Source organism: Solenopsis invicta, chromosome 10, assembly GCF_016802725.1.
Source record: "Solenopsis invicta isolate M01_SB chromosome 10, UNIL_Sinv_3.0, whole genome shotgun sequence".
Taxonomy (NCBI): domain Eukaryota; kingdom Metazoa; phylum Arthropoda; class Insecta; order Hymenoptera; family Formicidae; genus Solenopsis; species Solenopsis invicta.
Window position 1 is genome coordinate 12,547,809 of NC_052673.1, and position 17,820 is coordinate 12,565,628.

General features: G+C 42.7%; 2 protein-coding genes and 1 long non-coding RNA gene across 4 annotated transcripts; 1 reads left to right on the forward strand and 2 right to left on the reverse strand.

The window, feature by feature from the left end:
• The first annotated feature begins 5,239 nt into the window (after positions 1 to 5,239).
• Positions 5,240 to 13,557, forward strand: LOC105193195 (protein NDNF). Of its 2 annotated transcripts, none has more exons than XM_011157556.3 (7): positions 5,240 to 5,627; positions 9,695 to 9,816; positions 10,251 to 10,545; positions 10,956 to 11,196; positions 11,587 to 11,820; positions 12,002 to 12,157; positions 12,370 to 13,557. In XM_011157556.3, exons 1-7 carry the CDS (start codon positions 5,356 to 5,358, stop codon positions 12,760 to 12,762), a joined length of 1,713 nt encoding a protein of 570 aa, XP_011155858.2. In that variant the 5' UTR covers positions 5,240 to 5,355; the 3' UTR covers positions 12,763 to 13,557. The 2 variants fall into 2 exon arrangements, with proteins under 2 accessions (XP_011155858.2, XP_011155859.2); XM_011157557.3 differs by having other exon boundaries at positions 12,394 to 13,557.
• Positions 6,208 to 8,965, reverse strand: LOC105193194. The gene is made up of 4 exons (XR_850578.3): positions 8,413 to 8,965; positions 7,692 to 7,948; positions 7,396 to 7,630; positions 6,208 to 7,313 (listed from the first exon to the last, which is right to left on the reverse strand). It is a non-coding gene; the product is annotated as an uncharacterized LOC105193194 (long non-coding RNA).
• LOC105193193 (SET domain-containing protein SmydA-8) lies at positions 13,085 to 16,902 on the reverse strand. The gene is made up of 5 exons (XM_011157555.3): positions 16,184 to 16,902; positions 15,554 to 16,040; positions 14,767 to 15,144; positions 14,166 to 14,501; positions 13,085 to 14,007 (listed from the first exon to the last, which is right to left on the reverse strand). The coding sequence occupies exons 2-5, from the start codon at positions 15,976 to 15,978 to the stop codon at positions 13,695 to 13,697; spliced, it is 1,452 nt and encodes a 483-aa protein (XP_011155857.2). The 5' UTR covers positions 15,979 to 16,040; positions 16,184 to 16,902; the 3' UTR covers positions 13,085 to 13,694.
• Between the last annotated feature and the right edge of the window lie 918 nt (positions 16,903 to 17,820).

Here is a 17,820-nt window from a genome sequence, read left to right on the forward strand (position 1 = left end):
GTTCGTAAATAAATAAATTTTGTTTCTTTTACTGAACTGATCTCTGCATTGCAATGAAACTTTACATAAATTATCTCGAATATTTAAAGTACTTAAATAATAAAATTCAGATTTTTTTGCTATTTTTTATTTCATTATTAATTATATTTTTATCGGAGCACATGTCTACTTCTTATTGACATAATTTTTTGTTCGGATAGATTGCCGCCAAATTTTTTCTACTACTTTCAAGTGTAACTAAAACAATCTATAATTTTTTCATAATTTTCTTACTTTTGAGAAATGTTCTATACATTCTTAATAAACAGTTTAGACGCGAGTAATGAACTAGTAATTTTAATTAGAAACGATCGTGCGCGACTAGCACTCGATAAAGACTCGGAAACTTATCGGGAAATTCTAATTGATTCGTTATCAGATAACTTTCGCATATTGATCCGCTGCCGACGTAAACGCGGGAATCCTGTGGATTGCGGACGGGTCGAGGGAGGAACGATGTGACATATCAGGCGCGCGTGTATACACTCGAATTTCTACGGCCTTTGCAACACTTTGCTCTCGAACTATTTTGAAGACACCTATAAATACGTGCATGCCGTGCGCAATATACGGCAAGTGCTCCCGCAGAATGGCAAACATGCCGTATCTGGCTGTCGCTTAAGTAAAATCGGTCGCGCAACGAGAAATTATTAATCGCAACTTATTGTGTATACGTGCACGTGCACACGCGCGACAAATGCACGCACACATACGCACGCACGCGCGAGTTGCGTTCAAGGCCGTTCTCAAAGGACATATCCTACGGTGAGCGAGGATTAAATTGAATGTTTAATTACTCGAATAATGTGCGCGCCCGGTTCTTTGCGGCAAAATTTTTGAGAAGAGTTTCACATGATCGGGAAGAAAAGCCGAGTCGCCCACTCAAATTTATCGCGTGGGAGTGATTTTATTTCTCTGTTACGAAATAAAATCTATTGGTGAGTTTACTTGTTACTTCTTCTGCATGAGAGATGTTCTTATAATATATACTTTTGAATGCTTTTCCAATTATGCTTCTTGATAAAAAAAGAAAAAAAAACCGTTTCGTACGTTATTTTTAGCTAGAGAGATGAATTAGAGAGGAGTATTTATTGTGAGAACTATTCTCTGAAAACCGTTCTCTAAAAGGCCGACTGAGTCACTGTCTCGAAGCTATAAGAACAATAATTATCACGGTGCATAACGCAGACGTTGCACTTAACAGTCCGATGCGCACGGTAACGGTAATTAACAAAAAGCATTAAACAAGTATTGCAGAAACATTTATCGAAAGATAATCGATAATAAGAAAGAAAAACTTAAATTTGTACTAAGAATAATAAGTATTGTGGCAAAAAATATGTGTACTGCATAATTACTGGATTAATTCACTAACAAAGTAAATAGAGCTAAACCTACGGTTTTCTTGAAAGCGTTGGGAAAAAGCTCACTCGTTTTCTCACATTACTTTTTTTACGTCTGTTAACATTTATGGCATTAATCTGCTTTAGTCGCATCTCATACATTTACAATCGCGCAAAAGTTGCAAATTGCACATTTTATTTCTTATTTCGATCAAGATTGAAAATTGCCCATTGACTAAACCAGATTGTTCCATTGTTTAAATTCTTGTACTCCTGTTCGTTACACGTATACACATACAGATGTTCTAAATAAGATCTAAGGTTGTCAATGCGACACTCGACACCCTTGAACACGTGTAACACTTGGAAGGTGTCGGCGAGTCTTCTGTCAGAGTCAGTATTACGAGGCAGGGAACACCTAAAGCGGGGTAGGTCTTCACGCTGCAGAGAGCAGGGGGAACTCTGAGAAAGGGAGCGAGCTATTCGAGCAAGTTAGGCTCGATAAACAGGTGGATCATCGAAGCCGACATTCGAGGATCTTCCAATCGAGCGACGAAGCGAATAATGCATACAAGCCTCGAGGTGAGGGAAAATTTTTCGTATAGGCGCCTTTCGATAAACGCATTTTCGGCTTTTTCACTCGAAGGACCTGGTGATGTACGAAGAGAATACTTGTAAATAATGTGAATTTGTATTTTTCGATAAGAGAGACTTTATCAATTTCAGTTTTGCGTGGATAATATATCGAAAAGTATATATTTTATAAATATGTAATAAAAACAATTAAACAACACAATCGCTAAATATATGTGAATTTATTGCATGTAGTGATATACAAGTAGATATTATAAAATATTAAAAATTTTTTGCGACAAAATAACTATGATAATACTTTAGCAAAATTTCTCAGTTTGTCTTATTTTACAAATAACTTTATTTATTCAATCCTTTCTTTGTTAATGAGAGACTACGTTTTGTTAAACTCGATCGATTAATCAATTTTTGCTGTGACTTGGGAAACACACGCGAGATATTTCAGACTGCGTTAAATTTAGAAATTTCGCACGACAGCATTAGCCACGGCGATCTTTGTTCTTCGTTTTGCGGTTAGAAGTCTCGCATTTCACTGTTTTCTGATCTTTGAGGTAGTTTTAGATTTTCTGTAGCTACGTATCGAAAAATTCGCGCTCATGTTTCAGTCTTACTGATTATAGCATAAGACGCAAGTCATTCCCTTAAATTTTGTTCTGCATTTTTTTTTACTATTTATTGCAATATAAAGATAATATTTAAGGAAAATAAATGTCACAATTTTACTACTGAGCGATTATTGTGCGATTATTCAATTAGTTTTATATGCAATATTAATGTGTAATTTATTAAGAGAATATGAATTAGGAGGCAATATTATTATTACGAGAAAAAGAATTTGTCAAGCTTGCGTGTTAGAAGATATGTAATTCGATATCACATTCTACGGTACTTAACAATAACGTCTATAAGAACGTATATTTGGCATAATGTCCGACATTTTTGCTCGTAAAAGTATTTTTTATTTGATGCTGAATCGACTAGTGGACCAACATAGGGCCGCGCATTCAATGGAAATTTATGCGCGGGCCCCGCCCCCTCTTTCTCGCAGAAGGCCGAGAGAACTCGGTCGACGGATACGGGCGCCAGCTTCGCAGACTCTATCTGGGCCCTTTACGAGCATCCAATTGCCTCCCTTTCGTCCGGCAACGGTATACAAAAATCGTAGGCTGCTGGGCCCATAAAATCCAAAGTACACGATTTTAAAAACTAAATTAAGAAAGTAATTCTAAGTGCTAAGACTGATCAACCTTATGAGACGGCTCATAAGTTTACTGATAAAATTTGAATAATTCTGCTTTAAAATATTTCAGGTTGCGTTAGTAAATAGTTATTAAATAAGACTAAGAGAAATCCCAAGTCTAAATAGGTTATAAATTCGAAATTATACATTGTAACCGAAGGCTATGTTGCAAGCTCATGTATTCAGTTAATATAATAAGTTAATAATCAGTCGCATTCAATATCGTACGCTAATGTCGTATTCAGTTAATAATAATAGTAGATGTAATCAATAGCATTTGCGAAAAAAATGTTTCGTTAGCTGAAGCTAACGAGCACCGACCAAATGTAATTAACCCTCGGCCCTACGAGAAATGAAAGAGGGATCTCTCCTCTCTCACTATCATTCTGGAGCCGATAAGCAAAGCCGTTTTTGGAAGTAAACCTTTTGAACATGAAACGACCACGCCGTCGGTGCACGCCTTTTCGCCGCGGCGGCGGTGGCGGTGGCGGGCGGCAGCGGCGTCCCGCGGGTCCGAACCCGGGGCCCACAAAAATGAATGCCAAAAAAGGCCCAACTTCATGAAGTCGGACCGTCACTCATCGCAGCGAATTGGCTTCCACAGCGCAACAATGTAGCACGATGTGTGCATAACGATGCCCCGCACAGACACAAACGAACGATCGGTACGAGAGCGAGCACGTGGTGGGCGCAGGCGTGTGCGTGCGTGCGTGCGTGCGTGCGTGCGTGCGTGCGTGCGTGCGTGCGTGCGTGCGTGCGTATACGCACAGCGCCAGGTCGCCGCCACATCGGCACACCGCGCGCGATCGAGTCTACCCCGCACGGGAGTAAAGGTTTTACCGATGGCGTACGCCCATACGCACGTAGCATGTAGGCAGAGGTTCCCACACCGCAGGCCATGATTTATTGGCCTGCCACTCGCCAGACCTGCTGTCATCATCGTCCCATGGTTGGTCCATGATACAGCGCGCCGTGCCGTATATAACTTCCCTCTATGCACGATCTCTTCGCGTCATATCGGCTCCTTCTTTCCTCGCGCCCCGTTGATACAGGAAGGCCGTTCGCTGCGCGCCGCGCCGCACCGCGCCTCACCGGCCTCCCCGCTAGTCCGTCCACCTTGTTTTACCTTAACCAGCCGATACCCACCGCCGTACGAAGCCGACAATCACCTTCTTTCTCATCGAGAAGATGTTGCTCGATGTGGGTGGGAGGTGCAAATTTCGCAAACTCGATGTGGATATCGTTATCGCGTCTCGTTCCCGTGGTTTACGATTAATCTTACTCTCTTGGAGAAATAACGTATTCATGGAGATTAAAAGACAATCGTAGATGGAAATTAAACTAGGAAAATGGAAGGAATCCCCTGAAGAAGTAATGTGTTCGCGAAGATTAAAAGACAAACGTGAAAAGAAATCAAACCGGGAAGATGAAAAGAAGCATTTACTTTAAAGTTGTAACCGTTGCAATCCAAGGGAAACACAATTGCGTAACATAATTGCGTTTAAAAACAGTTTGAAAAAATATAAAATACGTGTAACTATAATAAAAAATATATATATATATTGTAGAGAAATCCGAATTTAGTAATCAAATAATGTAATTTCTTGCGTACATAGTAAATTTGAGAATAAAGAAGAGGCGATGGGTTGAAATGAATTTCTTGGGTTCGCGCAGACAGTAAAAAAAAAAGTGCTAGAAAAACAATAGACGATGTATTATTTTTATTAATATTTCTCATAAAGAGTGGCGGATCGAGTCAGCTAACACTCAAGTTCGTAAAAGGGTAACAGGTTCATTACACGAAATCACCAGACGGGTTAGAAAGGTGAGGGACAGGGAGAAGGGTTTCTATCAGATCACGGGGGGCAAACGCGGGAGTCTTCCGATTAGAAACCAAGAAGGGTTACTTCGTTTCGTCGGCCGCCGGCGTGGTTTTCTAGACGGCGGCGACGGCGGCGGCGGCGGCGGCGGTGGCGGCGGCGGCAGCGGCGGTGGCGGTGACGGTGGTGGCGACGGCAGTTCGCTCGCTCGTTCGGCATACAGTCGAACTCCTTCGCCACTGAACGACGGACGTCGTCGTCGTCGTCGTCGCCGTCATTATCCACAAAAGATCGGGGACCATCTCTTGACGCGATCATCATGTCGTGTGCCATGATCGGCGTTCTGATGATACTCGCGTCGATCGCACGCAGTTGCACCGGTTGTCCATTCTGCACCAGGCAGCAGCAATTGCAGCAGCTGCAGCAGCAACGTTCGCAGTTGCAGCAACAGCAGCAATTTTACCGGACGATCGGCAGTCCGAGACCGTTCGGCGCCGACAGGCCGAGCCGCGTTCAGGAGTTCAATCGGACCGGCGTGTTGCACCCCGAGTACCAGATACCGGCGACCATCAGGCCCGGCAACGTGTCTCAGTGAGTATTTAGTGTTGTTACACCAACTTTGTCTGCGAGGTTTCTTCTCCCGTGTAACATCGTGCGATGGGAGATTTAGACCTGTGGCAACGAGAAAATTCCGATACCGCACTACGTTGCATTGGCCGCGGTGTCAATTTCTCGTTCGCTGTTTAATTATCCGAAAAGAAACCGCTGGTACGTTTAGTCCGGATAATTATGGCACCGCACTGTCGCAATTACATCCGCAAAAATGCTCGATTGTTAGTTTAAATACGACGTGATCTCTGTTAAAATTGATAAATATTCTTGGTCTTTTTTTTTTTAAAAAGTCAAATTTATTGAAATCGTCAAATTCCAACTTGGAATTGATTTCTCGTCGATAAAACTTTAAACATTGCTATAAATTGATTGATTTTTATTTCTACGTTTTTTCGTTCTTCAATTAAAAATTTGCTCTATTAACACTCTGTGTATTCTTGTACGGAATGTTGTTTAAAATATAAATAGTTCAAATTGACATAATGGATGTGAACTTTTTATAGTCTTTTTTTACTCTTTTTATGTAGTTTCTCTAGATTTACTGAAAAATTATTTTGAATTTTGAATGTTTTTCCGATTTTTTTTTATTTGTATAATATTATTTATAATTCTGATTCAATTAAGACATAATCAATCAAGCATTCAAGTTGTCAATCAATTATCAATAACCGACAATTTAGAATCAAGAGCATCTTAAACAATTTTCCTTCACGCGTTCGCAACAAGATCCAGCGCAACAGTCACGCTTTTTCACTTCCAGTAAATACGGCAAAATTAGCGCGCGCAAATTACAGCTGTGTGAGCTGTGCGCGTATGCCTCTAGTCGACGGAAAATATTTAAGCAACTATTTTTGCATGTGTAAATTGTTTGCTCAATACGGGCAACAGCGGAACCGCGTACGTTTACAGTAACGTCACGCACCCCATGCCGCGTTTTTTCAACCACTAGCGAACACTCGCGCGCGTAATTCGAGGCACATTTTACGTACACACGAGTCGATTCGATACATTCGACCTATATCGCGTACGGTGGCCCGCTTATAGCTCTCGATGCTCTCGTTCATCACTTAACAGCGAGTACAGCGAGATGTTGCGTCGACGCATGCGAGAAGAATAGACGAAGGCCGGTTGCGTCGTAAAAGTCATGCTGTCGGTTACCGAAAGTAAAATTTTTTTTAATTTTTTTTTTTTAGAAACTTATAATTTATGTACTATGAATTCGCACTGATTCGCAATCGTAGCGACAATCTTTCAATAATCGTTATAATCGCAGCCAACGAATTTGAGACAGATGTTGGAGAAGAAGATGAAAAACCGATTGAAGGCTAACGGAGTGAGATAACTCGTTAGACTCGTTTAATTCACTTTCACTTGTTTTAATTTATTATGCTTTATAGTCTCGTGATCATCAAAGAAGATCGTATACTTGCTTATGTGGCCAGGTAGCCGCTTCAAGTTGCCGACGATAAGCGAAAACGGAGACTGCGCGCCGCCGACTGTTGCACGTCCGATGGAGACGGACGATAAAATTTGCTCCGTTATTGTCCACGTGCTCTCCTTTACGCCCTCACAATCCTCCTGTGCGTCCGGTGTCTAATGGTCCGATCCGTCGCGACGCCACGCGTCATAAAGTCCTCCTATCGGATGGTTTCCGCGAAGCTCTGACTGAAGTTGAAGTACAAAATTACACGCTTCTCTCTCGGCTTTCCGATTTTCAGTTTTGCAGATATTTATATACATGACTTACCACTGAACAAGAAAAGTCCCCGCAAACCAAGGGCACGCTGTAAAAGACGCACAGTGGACATGCAGCGTTTTTCGAGTCGATTTGATACGTTTGCCTTGTCGAATAACGCTCGCGCGAAACGAGAGATTTGTGCGGCCACATATTTCACAGAATATTATGGTAACATCCTGTATAAAGCCGCTCTCGAGCCGAGACAGAAGCTTAGAGAGGGCAATGAATGCTCACGTGACCCGCGCTTCGAAAAAAGTCATGAAATTTCGTAACGTTTAGTCAAAAAGCAAATTATGATTACTTACGTGTTCGTATAGTGATGAAGACTCTTTCAGCAATGAAGCTAAATTACATCTGTCGAATTTCGAGCACGGCGATCGTTAATAGATGCTTCCTCGTGCCTCGGATGTCTTCACGCGTGGTTACACGACAGCTACAACACTTTCCATGTACTGATACCACGTGCCGCGAATTCTATTGTTAAGTGATGTTTACGTTTGTCGGAAGTAGAAATTCCAAAGTCAATCTCTCTCATCTATTTGCAAGTATTGCTGAACGATTTCTGAAAGCATTTAAGTTAAGCATTTGGAAAAAAAGATTTCAAAACCTTTGTTTGCCTTCTTATCTTCAATAGTTGTTTTCAATTGCTTCACACAGAAAAAAATGCTGTTGAATCAACTAATTGGAAATATCTTGTTAATTCGATAACAATTTATTAATGAAATAATTGAAGGACAATAACAAATGTTGTTGAATAAATAAAATATAGTTGAATCATTATATATTACATATATTAGCAACAGTGCGTTATTCGATGTTTACTAAACAATTAATTGAAACAATGTACAACGTTTGTACAACGTTTTAATTTTTAATTCATATTACAGCATTTTCTCAGTGTTGTAATCTTGGGAAATCGTCGGTGTTGTCCGAAATTATAGCGTAATTATTTGTCATTCTACATTTTTGGACTTTTTTATGTAATACGATTTAATAACCGGAAAATTAAAACGTGCCCTTTCGTACCCTCCAGCGTCCTTATCAACGTCACCATCATTCTCGCGGCACGTCCAGTCGCACCTTCCGCAGGGTCGCTCCCCTCGCAGATCGCGTCAGGATGAAGAGGACGAGCGGAGCCACGCGCCACGCAAAAGCGCCCTACCTATCTCGGTAGCGACTTTCCACGAAACTTGCGGCAGACTCGCGACAAAAGAGAGGGAGAGAACAGACCGTCTAACAGAATCAATTCGGGGTTCTCCCCGTCTCTCCTCCCCTTCATTCTTTCTCTCTCTCTCTCTCTCTCTCTCTTCTTCGTGTTCAGGATGACTTCACGGATGCCGGATTTAGACCACGGGGGTCGTGGCTGCGCGACCCCAGACGCCGCGACGCCGGCATTGTGCCCCGACGCTAATTTTACAATAGCTGTCTCACCGCCAGACGCGAGAAGAGCACGTGTGGCGGCTGCAGCGACGGCGGCGTCTCGACGTTCCTCGCGACAACGACGACCACGATGACTATGACGACGACTACGACGACGACGACGATGATGATGATGATGATGATGATGATGATAATGATACTGACGACGACGACGGTGGAGGCGGTAGCGACGGTGACGCTCGAAAGCTAACGGGTTGAGTCGTGTGCACGTTGTCGACGTCGACGCAAAATAGAGGAAAAAAAGAGTGCCTCCAACATCGCGAGGAAGGGCACGAAGAAGAGCGGGGGCGATGAGCAGCATCGTCGAGGCGTAAAGTTAACCAGTGTAATTTTCGAAAAGAAGAAATAAAGAGAGGGAGACCGGAGGGAGGATGGGGAGGAAAAAGAAAGAATTGTATCGAACCGATCAACATTGTGACTAAATATAACGGCGGTGGAATTCAGTGTATATACTACGTATATACGCGTGCGTAGCGTGTATGCGTATTGCGTGACTGCGGCGATTACCGGGTAATTATATCGAACGATATGCATCCGCCGCGCGCCGCGGGTATTTTCCATTGGATTAACATTGCCGTTTATGATAACGAGGGGCTTGCAAGACGATGCTCGCGCTGGATTAAATCGACAGGCGATGATTTTTGCGACAGTGTGTTCGACGAGGTGATGAAAACGGAACGAAATCGTATCGATCGGTTAGGAAACCCTACGGTCTTCACGTGGCTAATAAAGTTGTTAAAAATCTTTAGTATCTTCCGACAACGGTCGCGTCGAGTCGCATCGCGCACATCGCATTTCTGTTCGTTTGCATACGTTCGACGTGCCGCGAACACCAATGTCAAACTGGATGCAGATGAAATTCTTTCAGGTTCTATTACCTGAGCCCACGGGAAGGTCCGCCTCTCACGTTACTCGTTAGCCCATGCAGCGGTCCAATATCCTGGACGGTCAGTTACGTAGAACCGCCCGGAAACGATCAAGACGCAGAAGGTATAAAATGCATGTGAGACTTTGCTATAATTATTAACGGAAAGCAATTAAAGCATTTTACGTTTTTGTCAATGCGAGCAATTTGAATATTTTGCAACCTTATCATTTTTATTGCAACTTTATCATTTTATGCGAATATTAAAAAGATGCTATTTATTTACAATCTTCTTTACATAATCAATATAATTGGCCTTCCTTTTTTTTGTATTTTACATATATTTCTACTATATTTATAATATACCTATAACTATTTCGGCGGTAAGATAAATGCACAACTTGAAGGATGATAATTTGACGTGTTCCAGAAAAAAAATGTGATATACTTTACAAAATAATGTTTGTAGTCACACCTCGAGTGTGACGAAGGGTAATCAAGGTATCCCTCGAGTTGTCAAGTCGTTCGAATGATTTTCGAATCAATTTACCACGTATAGCGCAAACGCGATGGCCTGTGAAGACCCTAAAGCCGGGATCGCCTCTTTTCACATACGAGGGCGCGGAGGACCAAAATTTCACGATACCAAAGACGCGGGCCGGTCTTTACTGGTTCGAGATCAAGTCCATGGAGCCCGCGGGACAGTCGCCCGGCACGGTGCTCCTGTACGCGACCTCCAGCGCCCTGGATCACATATCGGGCATGTACGCCAACGAAAAAGAGCATCGGCATCGCACGCTGAGATTTCAACAGCGACGAAGCAAACGACGGCTGACGATATCCTGGAGCAAGAGGTATCACTGTGTTCACTTTTGCTGCTCTAAACATACACGAGTTTCTTTTTTTCTCCAACATGTTTGCATATACGGTCGTGATGCAAATACGAAGATTTGCTATAAACGTTTCGCACGGCGAGTATAGAGCTTCAGAATCGTGGCATGAACGAATTGGCGCGATCTTTATTGCGAAGAAGACGAAAATTTCCATAGTCGCGTTATAAATCGAAAATTATCGGGAACGAAATTTGAGATTTATTCTTAGCACGATCGCCACTATCGACTTTTACGCGATATCACGGTAATTCTCCTCTTTTTGACGTAGTCTGACCGCTCGATCGCAACACGAAGGCCCGTGGCTGTTAATAGCGCGTCTATATCGATTTCGTTAGAATCGCAATTTTGAAGTGGAATGTTTATTTTTCTAGCCATGTGGATCCTCACCTTTCGAACTACTGTTTAGCTGTCACTTCGGGTACGCAGCCGCATCCGTCGACACTCTGCGCCGCGCAGAACATTCTGAAAGCTTATCCTTCGGTGAGAACCGGCTCTTCCTCGAAGGAGCACCATCATCGGGGCGTTCCGGAAGGTCTGCACTGCGTGCGGCAGACCAAGCTGACGCTTCACAGGATGAGATACGACACTACGTACAACTTTACCCTATACGTGGTCGGTCTCTCATCACACGATAATCGAATTGATTGTTTGTAAAATCGCACGAATCGTACGTTCAGTTTGAAAATGAAGCGATAGACGCTCTTCCGTTTAATTTTTGCACTTTTTCGTACGCAAGCGTCGGTTTATGTCTTTCATATTTTTATTCTTGATATTATAGATTTAGTTGCGCCACTTTACGAATTCGCTTACAATTGAGTTGGTCATTCCAAAAACAACATAATTTTTGCCAGAATTGAGAAATATTTCATCCTTCAAGTATCTTAATTGGAAATCCACGATTTTTAATTCTGATTTCCCTAATATCTCAATTTCAACAAAATCGATCGTTGCTTTTCAAATGACCTATTCAATTGTTAAACTATCAAAGTGATACGCTGGCAGGTAAACACCCGGAACAACGTCTCCAATCGTGTCGCCACCAACGCTATAAGGTTCAAGAAGACGCCGGAGCTGACATTGCGAACCGGTCGTTACACCACGGCCAATCTGCGGAAGACCGACGGTTTCGTCAACTTCCGCTATCGCCCACCGGACAACACTTCAAGCACCTTTCACATACTGCCCTGCGGTGGAGGCATCGTGAAGGCGAAATTAAGCGGAGAAGGAATACTACGGGTAAAACAGCCAGTGTGTTTACGGAAAGCGATGCGGATGCGTCGACCGCAAATTCGCGAAAGAGTCTATTAACAATTGACGCATGTCGCAAGCGATTGACCGTCCTGTCATTAATCGGGACGCATTCGCGACAGCGTCGGTACGCATATAAGCGTGTAAACGTGTCTCGTGTGATCGGCAGGAAAAGGAGGTGGTCGGATACGCCTCGTTGCGCGTACCTCCTCTAGCCCCCGGTAAGATCTACACCCTGCGTATATCGACCACACCGCAGGAGCTGGTTCGAGTATCCACCATAAAAGTGCTAGCTACGCAAGAGTCGTCTACCATTTATCCGCAAGTATGTCAGACTGTGCAAACTAATATTTTCTTCAACATTAATAATATATTTCTTGAAGATGGAGATAAACTTGCCTAGTTGTATCACATCATTGCCTTTTGACAACTTACAAGAATAGAACGTGTAGTTGTGTAAAATCAACTATCGATCGACTCTCTCCTCCGTCGTCGATAATAAATCCTGATTAACCAGAGCCTTGTCCGTTCGAAAAGCGAATTGGGCATTTTTTTACGCAGATACCGACCAAGAATCCGCCGCGGGAGTATCGGTCCCTCAGGACGTGCCATGAAGTGACGGTAGGCGTAGAGTCGGCCGGCGCCGCGAAGTACTGCATTCTGGTGAAGGAGCTACGAAGTTCGTCGTCCTTGGCGAGTGTCACGACCGTGCCGGATCAGTGTGGACTCCATCGGCGTAGACGGTCCGAGTACACGTTTGAGGTCTGCGAGGAGAAACCAAATCCGCCGAAGGATCGGGCGTTAACGTTTACTTTGAGGAGGCTGCAGCCCGGCAAGGCTTACCTCCTGCAGATCACGGCGCAGCTGAAGGGCCAGTCCTTGTCCTACCCGCTGCTGGGTGTGCGCACACGACGGTCCTGCGTAACGTAATCCTGCGTAACGTAATCCGCATAATTCCTATTGAGCAAACTGTAAGACCGACGCGACGCGACGGTAGTCTATAGGTGCACCGTTGGTGACTTGTAGACCTACCCTTCTTCCCATCAAATAGTAATGTATACCACGAAAGAGACGTCTACGAGATTTCGAAGATTGAACGTGCAAATCGTTTATCATGACGATGACGCCAGATTCAGAGATTTATCGGAGTACATGCAAACCATGTCGATAGTATTTTATATAAATTTTTGTTACGTTCTAAAATTTTATTTAGGTAAGTACAAACGGCGACCATCTCTGAAACAAATTTCGCTCGACACATAAATATCTTCTTTTATTTCTTTATAGGAATTATAAACATTTTCTCTCGCTGTTTGCCTCCATTCAATTACGGGAACATTGAGCGCAATGTAAAAATAATACGCGCGACGAGAAGTTACTTTTGGATTTAAAGATTACGTTTGGTCGCAGAGGCACAGACATCTAGTCTAGATTTTATGACACGACGACATACAAGTACGCAACATACACACACACGCACGCACACACATACAGACAGACACAACATCCGTGGTAAATGCGGATAGACCACAAACATACATCAACGTATATTTTGATATTTGTATAACATGTATGTTCATACATTCTTTATATAATTATAAGTTTTTTATACGTATCATCCTAAATAAGTGTAATGAATATTTTTGCCACTTTTACGGCTATCTGTAGTTGCGAATAGAAATTACAAAATCAAAAAAACGAATAAACAAAAATTCAGACAGACAAGCAGGTAATTGTTGTTCGCTCGAGTTTAGCACGTACAACTTTCTTATTTATAGTAAGAATTGCAAGAATCCTTCCCTGTTTTACATATTGAGTTGTACAATACCAAAAATACAACTATCGTTGCATGCCACGACAAGCTAAGATGAGAGTTCTACTTCGATAAGTCTGCGGAGCCTTTCACCAGGCGAATTCGGCGGTTCCGCCTTCAGCAACGAGGCTGCTCTAGCGAGATGGGCTTGTTTATTCTCACCAGGACATGTCGCGAGCTCTCGCAGGGTGACCGCCGTGTAAAGCGTCAGACGAGCGCCGTACGGATCCAGTCGGCTTACTGTGTCCATGACGCGCTTACACAAGTCCAACTTCCCTGGATCAGTCGCCGGCAGCAGCTGCATCAACGAGTGGCTGACGGATATGCAATGCTGATGACCGGGATGCAGCAGCACCGTAAGCCTAAACGAATAATTCGTTGAGTCCTCAAGTGTTAGAAAATACGAATATGTACTGCAATGTTCCAACATTTTACACAGGTTAGTTGTTTAACATTAATTAAGAATTCATGTAAGTAGAAAGCATTTGGCGAGAAAGAATGAAAAGATTTAAAGCTCTACCGTGACAGCAGATCGGAGAGAGTATGCTCAGTCGCCTCCTTCATGACCTCCGTGACTTCTTCCTCCAATCTGTCCGTCAATTGCGCGACCTCCGCGGATGTCACTGTTCCTGAACACGCGTTACAGGACCAGTCGGCATTTGGATTTAAGGGATCGTTCGGCAGCATAAGTCCGTTTTTGCAGGGACAATTCAGGGTACCTAAGTGCGTGCCCAATTCTGTAGGATCAGCGCAACGCTTGCAGCGGCAAGCGAAGTATTTCGTGGCAAGGAGATGCTCCCTCCTGGCCCTGGTGGACCAAAGTGCGTGCGTATACATGGTACTCAAATGTTCCCCTCTGGAAATATTGGTCGCAAAGTACGTGGCGATAATAATATGTTTCACAAGAGAGACAAATAATTTTTTATGAGAAATATTATAAATAAAGCTATTATAGAGTGTGTGCATAATTTAAGTTTGTAAAATTTTTCAAACAAATTAAGACACCCGTTAAAATAAATTGCGAAATAAGCTTTGTTGTCACAGTCGAGTTTTCGTCAAGGCTCTACCTCGATGTCAAAAACCAGCTGTGACAATGTAACTTATTTTGCAACTTATTTTACCTTTTAATCGACGTTACCGCATATACTGTAATACGCGGTCTGCCTTTGTCGTCGACACGAAAGTTGTGTCGAGTGTTCGCAATACAGGAGTGCTCCAGAAGAGACGCGTTCTCGTAAATCGCCATTGAGCCTTCCGGCGGTGCGGTCTCCAACGCGTTCACATCGACTAGACCGCAAATCATCGGCAAAATGTCCTTGCAATCAGATGCCATTAGCAAAAGCGGCCCGAGACGTTGGCTCACACTCGATACCTCGTCGTAAGCCTCCGTGCCGGGTCCTCGCGACTCCACGTGACTCTGCAGATTGGCCAAAGACGTCCAGCGTCGTGATTTCGTGCGCCACAGTATCAGTATACGAATTATTAAAAGCACCTCGCATCTGCAGGCATAGCGCAAAACTTGACATAACCGAGAAATATGTCCACGTATTTAGAAACAAATTGCGATTAAGCAAACTTCCCCCTTCTCTCGTTAACATCTTATTAATTTAATCTCAAAGCGAATTCTTTCTTACTATGCTAAGAGAAAAGTTAAAATATTAGCAAGCAAATGATAATGTTCTTCGATATTTGTTGATTACAAAAAATTTTAATGTGATAACGAAATATCTATTTCTGTGTAATATACCTCATTTTTCTTATTAATTGGTTTGTTAGCAATAAAATTTTATTTCGCCGTATTTAAATTGAAGAAAATTTTTTTCAGTAAAATAAACCCTATTCTATGCATAAATTTTCAAGTATCGTAATTCAGTGTATGGAACTTGTGCCGAGTGGAGTACACGATACCTGGGAACAATTCTAGCACATGCGAGAAGAGCACACTCCTGCTGGTGTCTCTTCTTATCGGACAGTCCCTCGCAATTGGGTCGGCACACCGGCCAGCAACATCTGCCGCATCTCACGTCGACGTCGTCGCATCTTTTGCTGCAGCCAACGCAGACTCGCTGATTCGCGTGAGTCGATGGCCCCCAGACCAGAGGCACCTCCGAGAGGATCACGTCTCCCGGCGACAGGTCCCTGGTCGCCAGCAAGTGACGTCCGAGCGCGGGGTCATGCCCTATCTCCCAGCCGCCGCACGTGGATTTGTGACGCGGCCAGTCTTGAGATTGGTGCGACTTGTCACAGTAAAACTCCCGTTTGCAGTTGCCGCACTTTAGCGTGGCGTTTTTGCCGCACACCGGACATACGCCATACCTCGGATCAGCCTCCATGATCAATTAATTTCCAAGATCATCATCCAGAAATCAGATTTAAACTTTGATCATCTACACCTCTGAAGTCCAATCATTAATTTAATTGATTTAGAAGATTGCGAAGAGGAGTAGAATGAGCTGAGAAAGGGTGAATTGAAAGTGCATTGTACTTTGCACCATTAAAGTTCTTCCCCCAAGCTTATGCAATGTATTTGATACTTACAATGCATTGATTCGGAAGTCGAGAGAATGAAGTAACTTCAGACGTTCGAAACGAGATATTTATTATATTTTACTAAGTTTATATTCAATTCTCTACTCCAGCGATATAATTAGGTCGGACTTATCGCGAGAACACCGTTCACCGGCCGCTAACTTTATCGTACTGAACAAACCGACATTTACCTAACGCAGCGGCCACGTTTAATTATAGGTCGGACGGCCGTGCTACTATTTTCGTAAAACGAAAGGAATGAAGATTTTTCTACGGACGCATGGATCGTATATACTAGCGAGCATGCCAACACACGAATTCATAGATTGCGGTGTTACTCTATGTCTGTGAACCTAAATCTAAAAAAAATTGTCTAAATCACATGAAATTTAGAATGATTATACGTATATGGCGAATCATTAGTAATGATATTTCGACGGAGCTTTTTTAGATCCAGTATAAATATCCGTGATGAATATTTTTAATTTTTCACGGAAAGAACGGTTTTGTTGAAATAATTAAAAATTTAGCTAGATACAGATTTAAAAATAATTTTGTTGGACCAAAATAATTACGTAAGACGCTCAAACATGATGGACAAGGCTATAAAAAGTTTTAATATTCTAGCAATCAATTTGAGTCCTGCACAATTATTTGGATTGCAACAAAATTATTTTCAGATCTGTATCTAGCTGAACTTTAGACAGCTTCAGTATAACCGGTCTTTCCGCGTTCGCAGTGGAGGAAATACGCTCGTATAAATCTATTGTAAACGAGAGTTAAGTCGAGGATTAAATCACCAATATCGTTTCGAGGAAAATCGATACGGAAGGTGGGAGTAATGCAAAAGCAATGTAGATAATGTTTCGATTTATTATTAAACGTGCCTACATGATACAAATCAGGGAACAACACAATCTCATTATCACTTTATGACGTAGTAAATATGTTTTGTCCTTTGCGTGTACGTGATGAGAGTCTAATAATTATTACACCTTACCCCTATAGGAGATGGGATTAATTTTAACGATGTTCATCAGATTCGGTACACAGACTATCACAAAGTTGATTGCTGGTTCGGGTTCGTACATGGGTGTTTCTAAAATGATCACAGCCGCGAGCTGAACGACATAAAAAGGTAACACCACGTCCAAAAGCATCTTTTTTACCTCCACGTACGTCACCGTGCCCGATTTTTTACGATATTTCCTACTGGTTCGTTTCTCCCTTGGAAAACGCCGTCGATATGAATAATTCGCGATACGCGTGAAACGTGATTTAAATTCGTCACGATACTTTTCTCACCCTTATCCTCGCGATCTTGCTCCGTTTTCGCTTGCTAATCTCGCGCGAACATCGACTTTTAAGTCCACCGCGAAAATCGATACGCTGGAACTAGGAAAATCAGCGCTATCATGCTCGGCTTGACATTAATATATATCACAATTTAGATGTCGACCGCATATTAAAATTTACAGGACAGCCCGAAGCAAACCGTCAGAACACATGAATCCTAATTTGAATCGGAGACATTTCGGCTCGTGCAATGCTCGATCCTTTAAAAAAATTCTCGACGTCGTCTTCCTTTCCTTCCTACCGAATCACAGAGTCGATCGTACCAATTCCATTATGTCGACATAAAAAAT

Excerpts from the sequence above, each read along its gene's own strand:
- LOC105193195 (XM_011157556.3), top strand. The coding sequence starts at position 5,356 with ATGTCGTGTGCCATGATCGGCGTTCTGATGATACTCGCGTCGATCGCA. Across the intron at positions 10,546-10,955 it reads ACGATATCCTGGAGCAAGAG|CCATGTGGATCCTCACCTTT; the intron begins GTATCACTGTGT and ends TTATTTTTCTAG. Across the intron at positions 12,158-12,369 it reads CGTCTACCATTTATCCGCAA|CGAATTGGGCATTTTTTTAC; the intron begins GTATGTCAGACT and ends CCGTTCGAAAAG.
- LOC105193193 (XM_011157555.3), bottom strand. The coding sequence starts at position 15,978 with ATGGAGGCTGATCCGAGGTATGGCGTATGTCCGGTGTGCGGCAAAAAC. Across the intron at positions 15,145-15,553 it reads TGTGCTAGAATTGTTCCCAG|ATGCGAGGTGCTTTTAATAA; the intron begins GTATCGTGTACT and ends CTATGCCTGCAG. Across the intron at positions 14,008-14,165 it reads CTCTCCGATCTGCTGTCACG|GCTTACGGTGCTGCTGCATC; the intron begins GTAGAGCTTTAA and ends TTATTCGTTTAG.